Source organism: Dermochelys coriacea, chromosome 15, assembly GCF_009764565.3.
Source record: "Dermochelys coriacea isolate rDerCor1 chromosome 15, rDerCor1.pri.v4, whole genome shotgun sequence".
NCBI lineage: Eukaryota > Metazoa > Chordata > Testudines > Dermochelyidae > Dermochelys > Dermochelys coriacea.
The window spans coordinates 14,595,969-14,615,498 of NC_050082.1; the positions used below are offsets into that span (position 1 = coordinate 14,595,969).

General features: G+C 44.3%; 1 protein-coding gene and 1 long non-coding RNA gene across 2 annotated transcripts; one reads left to right on the plus strand and one right to left on the minus strand.

Moving 5' to 3' along the window:
- Nucleotides 1-2,992: 2,992 nt before the first annotated feature.
- On the minus strand, nt 2,993-17,920 carry LOC122456806. The gene is made up of 4 exons (XR_006275885.1): nt 17,910-17,920; nt 10,436-10,445; nt 4,407-4,560; nt 2,993-3,005 (listed from the first exon to the last, which is right to left on the minus strand). It is a non-coding gene; the product is annotated as an uncharacterized LOC122456806 (long non-coding RNA).
- SDF2L1 (stromal cell derived factor 2 like 1) lies at nt 3,074-7,671 on the plus strand. The gene is made up of 3 exons (XM_038373414.2): nt 3,074-3,422; nt 4,972-5,168; nt 6,562-7,671. The coding sequence occupies exons 1-3, from the start codon at nt 3,263-3,265 to the stop codon at nt 6,838-6,840; spliced, it is 636 nt and encodes a 211-aa protein (XP_038229342.1). The 5' UTR covers nt 3,074-3,262; the 3' UTR covers nt 6,841-7,671.
- Nucleotides 17,921-19,530: the final 1,610 nt, after the last annotated feature.

The window sequence follows — 19,530 nt, forward strand, 5'->3', positions numbered from 1 at the left end:
CAAAGAAAAATAGGTGTAGTGAGCCACAGAACAGTTAGGGGGGTAATTTCCTTCTCCCCACTGTAATTTCACTGATTTCAGTGGAATGACTCCTAATTTACATCCACTGACCTCAACAGGCTTTGGATCAGGCCCTAAGTAAGGTCAGAATCAGACCCTGAACGATTTGCCTCAGATTAGCAGCAATCTGAGGACTAGAACCCAAGAGTCATATCACATTCTTCATACCCAAACACTTGTACATGAAGTGTCACGAGTCCAGCTAAATCGGTAAAATTTGGTGTGTAGATCAAACCTGAGAGCTGCCTGCCATGTTAGCCTCATTATTAATTAGTGCTTTTGTCATGCACACTAAACAGAAAGCTCAAAGCTTTGTTTCACAAAGACCATTATAATAGAAAGGGAAATCCTCTCATAAAATACAGTGCTTTGTGCCAGAATACTCCTCTCAAGATACACCCCTGTATCTCATGGGTCCCAGTCCTGCACTTAGAATCCATGACTGATTTCTACTGCAAACTCAATTACAGCCTGATTTTCATGGGTGCTCAGTAGCCACAAATACAGTCGAAAGGAAGTTGTGAGTGCTCAGTATCTCTAAAAATCAAGACTACAACCTTAAGTGTAGTTAAGTGACTAAGGGCCTAAGGCATTCTAGCGGTTTGCTAAATTCTAGTCTGGTCTGTTATACTGGTTCAGTTTCACTGAGTTTTTTGTTTCATGTGCATAAAGAGAAATTATAATGTTCCCCTCCAAGAAGCATATATTTCAATCTCACCCCCATTATATCATTTCAGGGGAGAGTTTACCTGCATCTCAGAGCAGCCTACTAAAAACAACAACCGCTCCTAAAGCAATAATGTGGCTGTTAATTGCCATAGTTGTTTGGCACTAATGGGGTTCTTTGTTGGCAACCGTTCTAACCCAATTATGTTTCTAAAGTACAACTGAAAAGCATTGTAGGGAGCACCATGTAAACTGTACTAAATGCACTGGGAGTTAGTGACCTCCCTGAAAGACAAACAGGTGCCAGCTAAAGCCCCATATGATTGATTTTCCATGGCTAAAACAGCAACCACAGACATCTGTTTTGCCCTGTTTAAAAAACAGTAACAAAAGTGAGCTGTTGTCTTAGTTAGAAGAAGAGGAAAGCCTCTTAGAAGAAACAGAAATAAGGTATTCAAGTGTCAAACAATGCACCATATTCATTCACATTCTTCTGGATCAGACACAAACACCAAGCAATAGAAATGATTTTCTGATGAACAGAAATGGACATGGTGTGGGGAGTGGGGGTACAGTTGTGGTTGAGGGAGATTTAGGATTGAAGCTTAATTTAATACAGGCAATTTGAACACACATGAACCAAAAGTCAGAGACACTTCTCTACATATGTAATAGGTTAATATCAACAAGTCAAATAACAAACCTTTGAGTGAGTGAATGAATGAGTTACACCATGTGGGGAGCAAAGGGCTTGACAGATTCAGCACTGGTGGAAAATTGAGTCAGCTGAGTATCTCATGACGCTCTCACTAGCCCAAAATGTTGATGTGCTGCCCAAACTATCCAGGTCAGGATAACTCCGCGGAGCTCCACTTCTGTGCTGTTGCACTCATGCAATTCCATTCCTACTTATCTCCTTGTGGCTTGGAGGGTTGGAGACTTTTTGCTCAGTCCCAAGAAAATTATGTTGCCTTCATAGGAGCATTAAATTAGTAGCTTGGCATCCTCACTCCATGCAACAATGAATATGGTATGTTGTACAGGCCCTGTATCCACTGTCAGGTGCATACCTAAGAAAGCCCACATAATAGTTCCCTCAGTGTCATCTCTTGACCCAGTTGCTCCTGTAGATAAAGTGATGAGAAACACATTCTTCTTCTTTCCAGAACCATGTAAGGAAAGAAAATTTGCTTCAGTCTGCAGAACTGCTCTAGGAGTGAAAAAGGATCCATTCATTGTCTCAGTCACTTTCTATACACACTGCCTTTCTGTTATAGTTTTTATAATTTAATAATTGCTTTATGTTACAATAACTTCATAGTAGTACTTGGGACAAAAAAGTGACCTTTCTTCTCCGAAAGCACAGGCACACAATCACGTGAGCTGAATGAAAGTCATTATTAGCAGTTAGCAATATGTTGGCTATGCCACATGGTTAAGAAGCTGATTTTATCCAGTACAGGGGCAGTGGTACACAGGCATACCAACCAATCCGTTGCAATATTTTGACTTCTCTTTTCAGCCCTTTGTTAAATGTGGCACTGTGAATGACTAGAGCTATGCGTCAGAGAGGCTCACTGAACTTCTTGGAACTGTTATTTCCAGGATGCCATGTTATTTAATAATCCAGTCTCATTGCCAGGCCATTTGAGGGTCCAGTTTTCGCCTTATCATTTAGGGCTGGTCAAAAACTTTCCACTGACATTTTTGTAACTGAAAATTGGGTTTCAACTAAACAAATATTTTAGCAGAACGTGCCTGCTGTCCTCAAAAAAATCTCTTTAGTTTTGTGTTGGGTTTTTTGTCTGAAAACTGAAAATTGTCCAGTCTGGGAGGGGAGAGGTTGTTTATTTTTTGAAAGGTAGGAATTTTCAGTGTATAAAAAAAGTCAGATCAACTCTACTCATGGTGTTGCATCAGTGTGCTGATGTTCCAACGAAAGGGGAGTGATGCTGATGCGGTGTCACCGCCTCGCCTTGAGGCATGCTGATGCGTCGCTTGACGGGTGGGTGCCAGGGGAAGGTGGCAAGGCACAGGGGTAACACGCTGATGTTTTGGGGTGTGTTGGCTGCATGGCACCGCAAGGGATGACAATTGGGCCTCTTGTTGCTGCCAATCCCTATAGCAGAGACTGTCCATGAGGTAACCCCACGCATCTAAGGTCCATCCCACCTGTGATCTCCCACCTGCCCCCATGCAGCCAGGCCCCACTGACTAATTCCCTTCGCCTCCAACTTCTAATTTCCCTCTGGTCCGTAGCCTGAGAGGTGCCACGCCGCCTCTTCTGATTGGTCGTCTCGGCATCTGCGTAGCCCAATGGGCTCCTCCTTCGTGGACGCTTTGCGCGGTCCGCAGGTGGCGGCCCAATGCGGAGGCGATGTTGGAAGAGAGGCGGGCGGGGATTGGCAGGCTGCGGTGCTGGCGTCGTATGATTGGCCGGGATGCGGAAGCGGGGTGCCGGTCGGTTGCGGAAGCGGGCGGGTGCGTTGGTTGGTTGGTTGGTTGGTTGGGTGGGGAGCCGCCGGGCTGACGAGAGATGCGGCGCCGCTGCCTCCTGCTACTCCTGGCGCTGCTGTGCGAGCCGGGCCGCGGCAGCGAGCCCGGGCCGGGCGCTGTTACCTGCGGGTCGGTGCTGAAGCTGCTCAACACCCGCCACAACGTGCGGCTGCACTCGCATGAGGTCAAGTACGGCTCGGGTGAGGAGCGGGGCCGGAGAGCGGGGGCGGCCTGAGGGGGAGGCGGGCCCGGGGCGGAGGAGGGGGCCGGCGCGCCGGGCTGAGGAAGGGGGCGGAGGGTGGGTAGCGCGGGAGGACTCGGGGGCGGGGACTGGAGCGGGGCGATGGGGATGCCGGCGAGGTGGGCGTGGGCTCAGGGCCAGAGCCCTGCCCCGGGGCGGGGCGCGACCCAGGGGCCCGAAGTCGCCTGCCCGGGGAGAGGGGAGCCCTAGCGGGGCCCTGCCCGCGGAGCTGACGGGCTGGCCCGGGCGCGCCCCGTAGCTGCGGAGGGGCGCGGCTGGAGCCCCGTGGGGAGGAGCTGGCCGAGGCGAGCTGCCCTTCTCCGTGGGCCCGAGGCTTTCGTGGCGGCGATGCCTTTCGCGGGGCGGGAGATGTGGGGAGGGAGTCGGCTGATAGGCCGGTGCTGCTCAATGGGCTCGCATAAGAGCGAAGGAAGAGGTTGGGAAAAAAGGGCCGCTCCCCTGGTTAAATGCCTCTGGCATAAAGCCCGGGGGGGGGGAGAAAATGCAAAAGTCTCCTGTTAATATCTCCCAGGTTTCGTTTTTCACATGGAGAGGCACATCACCAGCTAAGTTCTCACATGCAGCACGCTTGCCACTGAGCGTTACTCTATCCAGCACAGAGCCGCTCAGAACAGTTAGGGGGCATCCACAAGGGGGGTCTGGAGCCATAGGCAACAGAGACTTTAATTTAAAAATGCTTAATTTAATGAGTGGTATTCTGTTTCTACATCTTCAGAACCCGATATCCTAAGGCAGGGAGGGGGTTCTCAACCTTTTTCTTTCTGAGGCCCCCCTCAACATGCGATTAAAAACTCCACGGCCCACCTATGCCACTGGTTTTCTGCATATAAAAGCCAGGGCTGGGGTTAGGGGATAGCAAGCGGAGCAATTACCTGGCGCCTCATGCCATGCCCCCCCTCCCCAAACAAAACAAAACAAAAACAATATTGCTCTGGCTTTGGCTTCAGTCCCAGGTGGTGGGGCTTAGGGCCCAGGCTTCAACCCCATGCGGTGGGGCTTTGACTTTCTACCCTGGGCCCCAGCAAGTCTAATGCTGGCCATGCTTGGCAGCCCCCCTGAAACCTGCTTGCGGCCCCCTTGGGGGCCCAGACCCCTGATTGAGAACCACTGTTCTAAGGTGCAGAGTACCTGCAACTCCCATTGAAGTCAATAGGGGAGCTGTTAGGGCACAACACCTATGAAAATCCTGGCATCCCGTGGTAATATTTGTCTATTAGAATCTCTTCTATTTCTCAACAGTTCAGTATATATATTTTTCTGGGTTTGCATCACAGGTGAGGACGTTGATCTAGAAGCGGTACTAATGACAGGAGTGGTGTAAAAATAGGGTGAGAAGGGAAATTAGTCTTGCAACCCTCCTTTGCTGTTCCCCTCCAATTATTCGTTTTGAGTAGATTGATGCTCTTTAGTAGTAAAGTATTTTTGATTCCCTGAACTGGTGAAAGATGGGCTAGGTCAACCACCATTTTTAAATTATTTTCAAACAGGAAGTGGGCAGCAATCGGTGACTGGAGTTGAAGCTTCAGATGATGCTAACAGTTACTGGCGGATTCGAGGGAAAAATGACGACACTTGCCAACGAGGAACACCAGTGAAGTGTGGGCAAGCAATACGACTTACCCATGTTAACACAGGAAAAAACTTACACACCCATCACTTCCCGTCACCACTGTCCAATAATCAGGTAAGATGATGGTGCGCTCAAAGCTTGTGCTTTTATAGATTTCTCTTGTATATGGAAAAAGTGTCTAAAATAGTCTTCACCCTAATTTGGAGCAGTCATTTGGTAAAGTAAAAGTTTTTGCGAAACTAGAGATCAGCATGAGACTAAAGATGGTCCAGGGGTTTGGATGCTAGCCAGGGACCCGTGAGACCTACTCTGCCTCAGACTTTTTGCATGAGCTTGGGCAAGTCACTTGGGGTATATCTACATATAATTGGAAGGGTGCATCCCAGTGCAGGTAGACAGACACACACTCGTTCAGCTCAAGCTAGCACATTAAAAATAGCAATGTGGCTGCAGTGGCTTGGGCTACCTGCCTGAGTATCCAGGGGTCAGGCAGAATTTTATTCAGGCAGCTAGCCCAAGCCACCACCTACACCACTCTTTAGCCATGCTACTAATTTTAGTGCACTAGCTTGAGTAGAGGTACCACATGTCTGTCTGATCATGCTGGGAAGCACCCTCTCAACTGCTGTGTAGACATACCCTAAGTCTCTCTCTGTCCTCATTTTGCTCTCTGCCCACCACATCAAAAGAACCCTTTGCTTCCACAGTCACACTTACACACTTCATCTTTGTATTTCTCTGAAGAGCAACGTTTCCCCTTCTTAGTCCTCCCGGCTCCCTCCCTCATCATTTAGCAAGTATTTCTGCAAAATTTGAAAATACTTTTTAAAATAAATTTCTTATTTAGCTGTTGTGGGTTTCCATAAGTACTCACTGGAGTCTTCCTTCCTGAGAGGAAGCATCATATCGTGGATAGGACATTAGATTGGGATACATGAGACCCGGGTTCTATTTCTGACTTGGTCACAGACCTATTGTGTGACCGTGGCAAGTTGCATGGTCTCCCACCATTTGTCTTGTCTGCTTAGCGTGTAAGCTCTTTGAGAAGGGTCTGTCTTTTTACTATGTATTTGTACAGTGCCTCACACAATGGGATCTCTAGGCACTACTGCGATATAAGTAGTAATAAAATAAATGACTGAGAGGAAATCTTTCATAAGAATGACTTATTGGTAAATACCTGATTGATGCCATACTATCTTGCTGAGAGGAAGGAAGGTGAGCCTTGTATCTGAGGAGTATTTTGTTCTTTAGTTTTCAAGGGTTTTTTCCTCAAAAGGATTGTCCTGTTTCCCTTGTTTTATTTTTGTTCATAATGCCTTTATTTTTGGCACTTTCCCTCTGGACTATAGGGGGGCAAATTATCCCATCTGGGTTAGATCCATTGCCACAAAAGCAATACAACATCACTTTTTGTTTCCCACCTACCCTTGTCTTTACAATTCCCCCTACTGGCTGAGTGATTGGTGTCTTAAGTATCATTGGTGTTCCCTTATTTCTAATTCAGGAAGTAAGTGCCTTTGGTGATGATGGTGAAGGAGATGACTTGGATATATGGACCGTACAGTGCAGTGGGACACACTGGGAGCGGGAGGATGCAGTGCGTTTCAAGCACATAGGAACTGATGTATTCCTTTCAATAACGGGAGAACAATATGGCCACCCAATCAAAGGCCAACGGGAAGTTCATGGCATGACTTCTCCTAATCATCACAACTACTGGATGGCAATGGAAGGAGTTTTCATTAAACCCAGCATGGACCCTGCAAAACATGATGAGCTATGAATGGTTAAAGGACTTTAATGTAGCTGTTAATCCAGGAGTAGGAGCTGCCAATCCTGGGTCTCTTGTAAATACTGTCTTGTCTGTGTAACTGACTCTCTGTACAACAGAAGGGCATTAGGATATTCTAGGAATGCAACACTTCTGTGGGGAACTGCAGTTTTGTGGATCACATATTGAAATTTGTTTGGTAAAGTACTGTTTGAATTTTCTAATTCAATTGGTGGAAAAGGCTTGTGTTTCTATTAGTTTTCACTGTAATTTCCTTTGTTTATTACTTTCTTCCCTTCTACCCAGTCCAAAAGGAAGTGACAGATTTGAAGTAAAACATCTTTCTGATCAATCCCAGATATAATGCAAATTTATATTTTGTGTTCCTTTTGCAGTTATCATTAAAATTTTGGAAACTAGTCTCTGCTGTTTAGTGAAAGAACATTACTAAATGACAAGATGGAATAGATCTAGAATGGGGAAAATATTTCTCAAACAGGGCATCATGTAGAGGTAATGGAATCAACAATCCAATCTTCCAGGAAAAAATTTGCAGTTCACTTGAAAATTACTTCTAATGTTTGTAATGGGTTTCAATGTGTGCTGTATCTGCATTTAAAGACATCCCACTGGAAAAATGTAAATATTGTATACGTTGGGGTAAGGAGACAGTTATTTTTCACTCTGGATGTGTGGTGTTTCGTTTTGTTTTTAAGAATTTGCATTTTTGGTAGTGGTACTGCTACGACTTAAGTGGGTAAGATTGTTCTGAGAACTGTTACAGAACGTTACTATTTATAGAATTCTGTTCATTAAACAAATTTCTTTATATAGTCTGAAGGAGCAATTGCATTTGAACTTTAATTTTTTCATTTTATTTAGTTTTTGTACTCACACCTCACTTTGAAAGATCACTAGAAGAAACCAGATGAATTAAGAATAGGGCTATGTGTTCATGATTGTTCAGATTCAGAAAAAAGAGCAAACCTTAGCTAATGTATTTTTGAGAGAGAGACACTAGGGAAATGTGGTCTACATAAAATTACTATAAGGTGGGTGCACAACTGGTTGAATGACTGTACTCAAAGAGTAGTTATCAATGATTTCCTATTAGACTAGGCGATGCATCCATCTATGGGATTCTGCAGGAGTCAGTCCTGGGTCTGGTACTACTGAATATTTTCACTGATGACTTGGATAATGGAGTGGAAAGTATACTTAGAAAATTTGTGGATGACACCAAGCTGGAAGGGGTTACGAGCACTTTGGAGGACAGGATTAGAATTCAAAACAACTTTGACAAATTAAAGAATTTAGTCTGAATTCAAAAAGATGAAATTCAATAAAGATAAGTGCTAAGTACTTCACATAGAATGAAGAAATCAAATGCACAGCTACAAAATGGGGAATAATTGACTACGTGGTAGTACTGCTGAAATAGATCTGGGGGTTATAGTGGATCACAAATTGAAGATGAGTCAACAATGTGAAGTTACAAAAATGGCTAATATCATTCTTTGATTTATTAACAGGAGTGTTGTATGTAGGAGACAGGAGCTAATTCTCCTGCTCTACTGGGCACTGGTGAGGCTTCAGCTGAAGCAATGTGTCCAATTCTGGGTGCCATACTTGAGGAAAGATTTGGACAAACTGGAGAGAGTCCAGAGGACAGCAACAAAAATGATAAAAGGCTTTGAAAACTTGACCTATGAGGAAAGGTTTAAAAAACTGGCCATGTTTAGTCTTGAGAAAAGAAGACTGGGGGGGCCTGATAACAACAGTCTTCAGGTATGTTGACTTATAAAAAGAACTGTGATCAACTGTTCTCTGTCACTGAAGGTAGGACAAGTAGTAATGGGCTTAGTCTTCAGCAAGGGAGACAGGTTAGATATTAAGAAAAACTTCCTCATGGTAAGTGTAGTTAAGCTCTGAATAGGCTTCCAAGGAAGGTGAAATTCCCATCACAGGAGGTTTTGTAAGAACAGGTTGAACCTGTCAGGGATGACCTAAGTTTACTTGGTCATGCCTCTTCAGGGGCTTGGACTTGATGACTTCTTGAGGTCCCTTCAAGCTCTCATGTCTATGATTCTGAGTATTGGTCAGGAACGCTGTGACCTTGAAAAAGTCATTTAATTTCTCTGTGCTTCTTTCTCCCCACCTGTAAAAAGGGAATAACGCTCAGTTGTCATAATGGGGTATGAGGAAGGTTAAGTAATGTTTGTAAAGTATTTTCAAGATGCAAATTGCTATAGAAGTTACTTGCTCTATTTGCTTTATACAAAAATTGTCCTCAATTTTGCTCAGCACAGCAGGTTGGGCAAAAGGTAACAAAATTAGAAGCACTTGTCTCCCTGAATAGACTGTTTGTTTAATTACAATTGGAGTCACTGAACTATCAATTACTGAAGCAAGAAATTGGTTTGGGCTATTGCATTTACTCCCTTTACTGCTACTGTCACAACTGTTTACAAATGTGAAGCATGCAGGGGCTATAGCACTACTTGGCTCAAACATAGCGCACTGCAATTAAATGTGGTGACAAGTGCTTAATATCATGTGATCATTTATGCAATTAAGCCTCAGAGAGGCTTCAGTTTTTTTCTTTTAAGAGTTGTTTGCAATTAGCCAGTTTGCCAGTGCAAGAATTCTTCTGTTGACCAGCCTTTTTGCAGCACTTACTTGCTTTTCCTACTTACAAAAAGAGGTGAGTGGACTGTTTTGCCTGTTTTCTGTAGAAATTCACTGAACCTTGCAATTCAGAAGTTTCAAGTACTTTTAGCTGGAGACTGGGTGCTACCGACTTGTCACTGACTTTTTATTTGAGATGTAATCAGTTTAACTTGTAGTCAAACATTTTCGCAAATGTCCAGAACTAGGGCCAGCTGCCACTAAAGTTAATGAGTCTTTTCACAGAGTTCAGTAGAAGTGGATCAGGCTGAAGGATCAGTGTTTTGTATTGTCCATTATAGTACAGCTGAACTCATTTTACTAATACTTAGTTTTAAAATGAAGATCAATAAGGTGGTAGAAACAAATGTAAATTACAAAAATATTTTTTCTAAATGCTGCAATATAAGCTGCTTCTTTCCTTCCTTGTTCTATGAAAGACCATTCCCCTGAAGCCAGCATTATAAATAACTTCAAGAGGGGTGGCAGCATGTGCTAGATAGTTGGCGTTACACCTTCTTATCTGTACTGTTGCCAGGAGCCAAGGACCTTTATGTACAAAGCCAGAGGCTTTGGTGAAAGAGGTGGGAGATTAGACATTTGCACTCATTGTCCTGTGGGAAGATTTTGAGTTTGCTGAAAAGAGGGGCAGCGCATTGTGCCTGTGGATATGAGCAGGCTCGTTCGCCCAGTGGATTGACCCCCAACTGTTCATATCCCTGCAGTCTCTCTTTCACAGGTAGGGCCTGGACATTTATCACTCCCATTACCGTAACTGAGTAGGAGTGTGCTGGACTTGGCCCTTTTTTTCTTGCCCTTATGACTACTGGTACAATGAGTCAAGCTAGACTGGAAGCAGAGACAAAAGAAGAAAGAAACTGAGAGTAGGGCTATAAGTACTCAAGTGTTTTTGTTTCTGCGTATGTAGGCGTAAAAGTACCCAGGGAGATCTACTCTACCACTCCTCACTCCCTACAAACATTTGAATCTTTAGCACAGAGAGTCAATGTATGAAGTGCTTATCCCTCAACAAGTTGATCTTTAATTTTGCAGTACAGCTTGACTTCCACAACAAGTGTACCCTTCCCTGTTCTTGAGATGGCTGTTTCTAGAACCAAGAAGAACAGGAGATAGTTATTTTGGTTAGGAAGGACACAAGTCATTTTGTCTTCTGTTGACTTATTTTCCCCTTTCAAGTTAACAAAGATTTGAATTAGTTTTAAAACACTTCAGGCCCCAGTCCAGCAAATTTGTGGTCAATTTAATGAGGCTATTCAGAAGTGTTAAAACTACTGACATGGGGAAAGTTTCTGCAGGATTAGAGCCATATACAATAATGTTAGTTTGCTTTGGATGTTCAGAGAATCTTTAACAATAGTGAGAAAACGCCTGCTAGGTATACGAACCAGGAGACTGATTAGACAATCTATTTTTCTATGTTTATGGTTTCCATGTTTAGAACACCTTAAATACACAAATCATTTCCTTGATGGTGAAACTGTGGCATATCATGCAACTATTTATTTCCAGTTTGTGGGTTTAACAAAAATCCTTGTGATAAACAATTGTTTGTGTGTACAGCAGTCATTCTGCATTTGGATGAGACTCAAAAATCCATACTAAGTACTATTATATAAAAAGAAAAGGAGTACTTGTGGCACCTTAGAGACTAACTGCCACAAGTACTCCTTTTCTTTTTGTGAATACAGACTAACACGCCTGCTACTCTGAAACCTATTTCTTATATGTAAGAGAAATTGATTTCCAGGTAAAAACCTAGTAAAGTAAGGGGTCTTTAGCCTCCTTTATATTCCATTATTTGTTTTTGAAGATAATACATATTTAAACTGATTTCATATCTATTAAATCACAAATTTCTGCTATGGCATTCTAAAGCCCTTCTCCATCATTCTTGTAGTAGACACACTTCTTTCTCTGATGTGATATTGACATTTACTTGATGCTCCATGTAACAAGTTTAACACTAATGAAGACATCCTTCCCCTCCCCCCCATGTCTTGACCAATTAAGAAATTAATTTATTTTCTGATTCTAAATGAATTGATGATGTAATTTAAATCCTTCAATAATCTTTCATCCAAACAGGAATATTTGTGTCACAATGGATTTAGTCTTCATTTCTTCTCATACCTGCAGTCGTACTGCTGAAGGTCTTGTAGATCAGTGGCTCTTAATCTTTCCAGACTACTGTACCCCTTTCAGAAGTCTGACTTCTCTTGAATACCCCCAAGTTTCACTTCACTTAAACTACTTGCTTACAAAATCAGACATAAAAACACAAATATGTCAAAGCTTCTGTCAAGCTGAAAAATAGCTTGCTTCCTCATTTTTACCAGATAATTATAAAAGAAATCAACTGGTATATAAATATTGTACTTGCATTTCAGTGTGTAATATATAAAGAAGTATAAATAAGTCTCTGAAATTTTAATTTTGTACTGACTTTGCTAGTGCTTTTTATATAGCCATTGTAAAACTAGGAAAATAACTAGATGAGTTATGTCCTCCTTGGAAGACCTCTGTGTACCACCAGGGGTACAGTCACTTTTGATTGAGAACCACTGTTATAGATTGACCTAGCTGTAAAATACAGCCAGGCTTGGAGTGTCAAGGTCTAGCGTAGATAAATACCAGTTTCAAAAGCCTTGAATGCATATGGGAAATGAGGTGCTGCAGTTGTAGAAACTGATGGCTTGTAACAGTGATGACACATTTTCCTGTATGTGTGAAGTCCTCTGGAGATAGATATTTTACAGTATTATTCTTCAGTATCCCAATGCCAAGTATTAAAATCATGAGATTTTTAGAAAATAACTAATTGGGGCATTTTTTATTTACCTGTGGAGCCCTTAGGCAGTCACATTTTCCTCACAACCAGTGAAGGCTGGTAACTTATGGGGGGAATGGGCAGAGGGGGAGCTGAGATTCTCATGTACTTGCCTACTTCAGGAGCTGGGGCTTTATGAAACATGAGTGAAACGTGATGAAAATGGTGAGATTTGGGACACTGTTTAGTTGGTCCCTGTTGTTTTCTTAGGGCACCAAACTGTTTTTTTACAATATTTGTCATTGAAGGGAACTAATCTCTGCATGTAAGCTTACATCATAAACTCAGCACTTGGGGCCTGTGACTTTAGTAGACTAACTTGTATAAATAACCGGGAACGGTGGGCAAAGAACCTTGAGAACAACAGTGTTGAAATGGGTCAATTCTCTTCCAAAATGTCCCATTTTAATTCAAATAGTGGACTGGAACAACTTTTGGAAAACAGAATTGGGGATAACTTTGTTAAATACTTAAGTGATATGAGGACTGTTGGTTAATAAAATCTAATTATTGTAGTTTTAAATAAGTATAGCCTGTACATTCAAAGTATAGCCTGTACATTCAAAGTATCTGCTTAATGCTGAATTAATTCCACACTCTTGTAGTTCAGTCTGAATGTATCCTGTAGCAATATTTGATGCCCTTGTTTTAATTTTTAGGTGTAAATGTGTATGGAAAATGCTATTTTCTTTCCCTTTCAACTTCTCAGCTCTATGTAACTGATTAATATGTGTACATTTGCCACGTCAGTAGCTCGAGAGATCTCATCTGTAGTGACTGATGTAGTGAAAGTGGACTAATAAGGTAATTGTGGTTTCTTTAAAATGTCAGAAGAAACTATGCCTTCTTGATTCTCTATTCTGAATGTCAGTGCAGAGGAATTATTCCTGAACTATCATGTTACTTCACCCATTACATTTGGGCATCTACTGAGTGAGTGAGCAAAGCACCTATTAAAATGTGCAATTAAAAAACAAAAAAAAGATGGCACAACCCTGTAATTGCGATGCTGACTTGACAGTATTTCTGACCCTGTTAGTCCTGTGGAAACCCCCTATTTGTCTTCTGCCTGCTCCTTTCCTTCAGCAATGGAATCAACAGCTGTAGCCACAGATGGACCATGTTTGACAGCTGTCCTGCACAGAAGCCAAGCTGTAGAGTATCTTTTCCAGCAGCAGCATCTTGCTGGGTGTCCGATTCCTTGGCTGGCACATTTGCGGAGGGGTTTTTTTTGGTTGGGTTCCCTGCTGGCAGCTGGGAAACTAGCCATGAGCCTGTCAGGGGTTGAAGAATGCAGGGTTGCCTGATCATTTTTCCCTTCTGTATCTTGCTTTCTATTTCTTACCTTTGAATTTATGTATTCTGTTCAAGCATAACTTCCTACTCTAATCTATCTCTGGGGCACTGTTCAAAAGTCTTCGTTCATAAAAAGTGATTCAATGTGCAAATTTGCATCATAATGCTCTTAGGACCTGGGCCTATATAATAAGGTTCTTTCCTCAATTTTTACAATCTGTACTGTGATAAAACTCGGTGGTAAAAATTTAGGATGAAATCTTGCTCCTATAAGGAAATATCTACCTATCAGCCAGAAACTCATGAGGTTCCCTTTACATAGCTTCTCTTGAATTTTCCCATAGAGAAGAAAGCAGAGATGGAGTGTGCCTGCCTGGGGAAGGAACAGACATGCCAGTCTTGGGGCTGCTTTGGGGGCATAGGGCAATTTGAGCATCTCTAAAGTTGTATAGCATTTGCTGTGTGCATATCTCACAGGTACTCTTATGTAATTATGAAAAGCAGACCTTGGGTCTTGTATTGATTTTTTTAATTGTACTTTAACAAATACATAGATCTGGGAAAATGAAAGTCTGATTAAATTAATACATAGCCCAAGCATGTTTTATTGCGCCCATATCTGTAACAATCCTTTACTGAGACCCTTATAACTTATCGTTAATAACACCCTTTCCTCCTGCAGGTAGGAGGAAAAGCCTCCCCAGAGCCATAGCCACCATTGTGTAGCAACATACTAATTTAAATATGTACTAAGCATAAAACTAAATGAACAAGAACAAAGGGATATAAGAACGGCCATACTGGGTCAGACCAAAGGTCCATCTAGCCCAGTATCCTGTCTTCCGACAGTGGCCAATGCCAGGTGCCTCAGAGGGAATGAACAGAACAGGTAATCCTCATGTGATCCATTCCCTGTCGCCTCTTTCCAGCTTCTGGCAAACAGGCTAGGGACACCATCACTGTCCATTCTGGCTAATAGCCATTGATGGACCTATCCTCCATGAATTTACAGTAAAAGCTGTTTTATCCGGCATGTTGGAGGAATGGGGGAGTTCCTGTAAGTGAAAAATGCCAGTTAACTAAGAGGGAGGGAGTTTGGGTGTGGGAGGGGCAGCAGGGAGGAGGTACAGGGTGCTGGATCCAGGGGCCGCTCACCTTGGATGGGTCCTGGCAAGCAGTGACCTGTGCCAGCTGCTCCTAGGTAGAGGCGTGGCTCTGTGCTCTGCCTCCACCTGCAGGTGCCGCCCCCACAGCTCCCATTGGCTGTGATTCCCAGCCTATGGGAGCTGTGGAGCTAGCGCTTAGGGGTGACCCCTGGTTCTTGTGTTATGAGACAGAGTAAATAACACTTCCTTATTTACTTTCTCCATACCAATTATGATTTTATAGACCTCAATCATATCCCCTGTTAGTCGTCTCTTTTCCAAGCTGAAAAGTCCTAGTCTTATTAATCTCTCCTCCTACAGAAGCCGTTCCATACCCCCAATCATTTTTGTTGCCCTTTTCCAATTCCAATTTTTTTTTTTTTTTTGAGAGGGGGTGACCACATCTCAGTATTCAAGATGTGGGTGTACCATGGATTTATATAGAGGCAAGATGATCTTTTCTGTCTTATTATCCATCCCTTTCTTAATGATTCCCAACATCCTGTTCAGTTTTTTGACGGCTGCTGCACATTGAGTGGATGTTTTCAGAGAACTATCCACAATGACTCCAAGATCTTTCCTGAGTGGCAACAGCTAATTTAGACCCTATCATTTTATATGTATAGCTGCGATTATGTTTTCCAGTGTGCATTACTTTGCATTTATCAATGTTGAATTTCATCTGCCATTTTTGTTGCCCAGTCACCCAGTTTTGAGAGATCCTTTTGTAGCTCTTCACAGTCAGCTTTGGACTTAACTATCTTGAGTAGTTTTGTATCATCTGAAAATTTTGCCATCTCACTATTTACCCCTTTTTCCAGATCATTTATGAGTACGTTGAATAGGACTGACTGGTCCCAGTACAGGCCCTTGGGCCACACTACTATTTACCCCTCTCCATTTATTCCTACCCTTTGTATTTTATCTTTTAACCAGTTACCAATCCATAAGAGAACCTTCCCTCTTATCCTGTGACAGCTTATAAACTGGCCATCAACAAATTTAGGCTTGAAATTAGATGAAGGTTTATAATAATCAAAGGAATGAAGTTCTAGAGCAGCCTTCCAGGGGGAGCATTGGAGGCAAAAAGCTAACTGGCTTCAAGACTGAGCTTGATAAGTTTTATGGAGGGGATGGTATGATGAGACTGCCTACTGTGGTGTGTAGTAGATCTATGACTTCATGCTGCAAATATCTCCAATGGCTGGTGATGGGACACTAGAGTGGGAGGGCTCTGAGCAGGGTGAAAGTAAGACTAGGTACAGGGCTGGACTGGGGCCGGCTCTGGCCCCTGGAAGGGGTGGGGCCTCAGGCAGAAGGGGCGGGGCTGGGGGAGGTCAGAGCTAGCCCCTGCCTACCCTGTACCGGCAAGTGCCTCCTTCCCCTTCCCTGGGGTAACAGCAACAGCTGGGGACTCTGGCAGCGGTTTAAAGGGCCCAGGGCACTAGCAGCAGCTGGAGCCCTGGGCCCTTTAAATCATACCCAGAACTCCACCACCGCTTCCCCAGGGCTCCGAGGACGGGCTCTGGCCGCCACTACTGCCTCGGGGCCCCTTAAATCGTCCCCGGAGCCTGCCGGTGCCCTTGGGCCTTTAAATCGCTATCCCAGGCCCTTTAAATTGCGCCTGGGGAAGCCAATCCACCCCGGTACGGCGCACTGGCTCTTGCGTTGGGACAGAATTCTTTCCCAGGTCTCTGGTTGATGGGTCTTGCCCCCATGCTCAGAGTCTGACTGACTGATTGACCCCAAATATGGCAGGAATTGGCAAAGACCCTGGGGAGTTTTGCACCTTCCTCTGCAGCATGGGCCACAGGTTGCTTGCAGGTTTAAACCAGTACCCATGGTGGATTCTTTGTAACTTCAAGTCTTTTGACATCATTATTTGAGGACTTTAGTAACTCAGCCAGAGGTTAGGAGTCTTATTACAGAAGGGGGTGGTTGAGGCTCTGTGGCTTGCACTATGCAAGAGGTATGATGAGATGACCATGACTGTCCCTTCTGACCTTAAAGTCTATGAGTCTAAATGGCATGAGGAAATAATAGAGAAGGCAATGGCAAAGCAGAACATGGAAAGGAAAATACTAATTAGACCTGCACTCTCCAGAACTTTTTCTCCCTGAGAGCCTCCCATCTAAATGCTACTCAGGGAAACTTCCAGAATTTTGCTTGGAAAGTAGCATTTTGCATCTTCATACCATGCTTGCTTACTGTTTATTCAAACTCCTGTTTTCGGAAGATTTCAGATCCTTCTAAACCTTTGGGAAAATTCATTCACATAAGACCTTGGCATGGCAGAATGCTATAGAAGTGTGGAGTGCCATCTGGCATTTTGAGGCTAATGAAACACACTCCCAATTTATCAGAAGCATATGCCAGTTTAAAGTTTGCTCAATGGTTGACATACAGTTTTGCTGTATTTAAATTAACATACAAGTGTCAGCTTTGTATGCCTTGGAGCAGAGCGTTAACAGTGGAGGAGGGTCCTCAAGTCTGGAATCCTACCTAAGGCAGCCCAAGTTTGACCTTCAGGACACATGCAAGGCCAATACGTTTACCTAGACTTCCCTTTCTGAAAGGGTTGATTGATAGATAATTTTGCATTTGTCCAAAGGGGAGTTATAGTTTCTTTAAAATGCCTAGAGATTAATAAGTGCATCTTATAGATATTAAAATATTGTTGGAAGCTTAGGGATAAGGAATAATTGTCAACACAATACACTTCAGGCTCACTCTGAAATGGGTGCTTCTATCCCATTCATTCTGTGCCCATATTCTGTCCAGTAGCAAACATCTCCCTGCCCTCCCTCCAGTTCATTTCTGCTGGGCATGGGATCACCCCCACCTCTCATCTTGCACCCTGCCATGATAAATGGAGATGAACAGGGATCCCCCTAGATTTGGTTCCTAGAATTGTGTGTTCCAGGACTCGCAGCAGAGCTCTGTAGTGGAGCGCTCATCCTTTTGGAACTTCCTTTCTTTGGCAGGTCCCCTAGAGCACAGCCTAAGATGTGTTTATTCGGTTTAGTGTCTGCTCCAGTTTTGTTTTGATTTGCTTCAATTCCTGGTAAATATGATGGATTAGACAGCCTTGGCAGCTGTTTTCTCTGCTGCTCAGTGTGGGGAACATGAACTGTACCATTCTGTACCTCTTAACAATGTTTTTATCGCCAACGCTTGGACGCCCAGGCAGCTACTCTATTTATTTTGTAATAAGATGCACACCCCAAACCCCTGCCCTGCCCATCATCGGTGGCTTCTCTCACAGTCGATCCTGCTGCCTTGGAGGGGGGGGGGGAGCCAGGACTGGACTGTAACACGCCTGTCCTACGTTCCCCTTGGTTCGCAAGGAGATGGAGGGGACGGAGCTTCAGACTGAGCCTGATCTAAAACCCAACTGGTGCAACTGTCTATTTTGTTTGTTTTAACCCGTTGCGGCAGATTTTTAGCAGGGGAAATATGCAGCACTCCCGAGTCTCGGAGTCAGGGACGTTGAGCAGTTTCTATCACGGCCACTAGCTCGCGCTGCTCTTCTTTCTTTCTTTCTGTTTGGAGCTGTTATTGTCACGCCTCTGAGCAATGAAAAGCTCCCTTGCTGTGTGCAGAACTTCATGGGAATGTTGCAGATTTGGCAACCCAGCAGCGTAGCTTGGATTGCCTACAAATGTATGCTCTTCGGGGGGAACGAAATAACATCCACTTCCCTTGCCTTGCACCTGCCAAGGCGATCAACTACTGTAATACCTCTAGCGCGGCCGCGTCTTGCTTGTTAGGTAGGCTCTGCCAAGTCATCTACTACTCAGCTATTTAAAAGGAAAGTTTAAAACATGAGTGCAGCCTGTAAAGCAATGCATTAGGCGTTTCTGTTTACTGTCTTTCCACAGGACCCGTAAAACTCAACCAATACTGGCGTCTATTTGCTTAAAGTAGACGTATTTGAAGCAATTACCCCTATGTTAAAATGCAAACTGGTTTCTAAGTTTATTGCGGGGGGGGAGGAGGGATACACAAAGGGGTTACCAGAAATATGCTGGAAGGCACATGCTTAGTGAGAGAAGAAAGCTCCCTGATAATCTATGGCAAATCGTTTGCATTTGGGATCCCACCGAAACAAGAGCTGAAATCATCCTCTGCCTCTAGCCAACGCCGGATACAGGACATCGATCCACGGTAATACTCACATACATGCTCCTTTCCCCAGCTGCAATTAGCCCGGCTGCCCAAAATCTCCAGCCCCTGCAATAGAGCGCTTCGCTCCCCCGCCATCCATCACGCACGTTCGCCTCCCCTTGCGACCTGGGTGCGAGACCGTCCATCTGTTACAGGGGAACCATCCGGCCGCTGCGCCAAATCCAGCGGCTCCCGTCCCCCGGCGCGGCGGCTCCCCGGGGCAGCCTGGATCTCCCGCCCTGCGCCTCGCAGCCCGGCACGGTGGGGCGCGAAGGCGGCTGTTTCTTTCTCCTTGCGCCCCTTAGCGCAGGCAGAGCTCCCGGGGACGCTGCCCTCCAGCTGGGGGAGCGTCGCTCCCTTCTTTGCAAACTCTCCAGTCTGCGGGGTGACCTTTCCTTCCTCTCCCAAGCCAGCCCTTTGGCCCGCTCTGCCCTTGATTTGGTGGGGAGGGGCTTGGGTTGCACAGGGCCCTTCTGCAATCGCCTCCGTCGCCCCGGCATCAGGCCGCAGCAGCATGCAAACCTCCTCTGCTGGGGGCTCCTCCTCAGGCCGGTAGCGGCAGGATTGCTCCCACTCTCT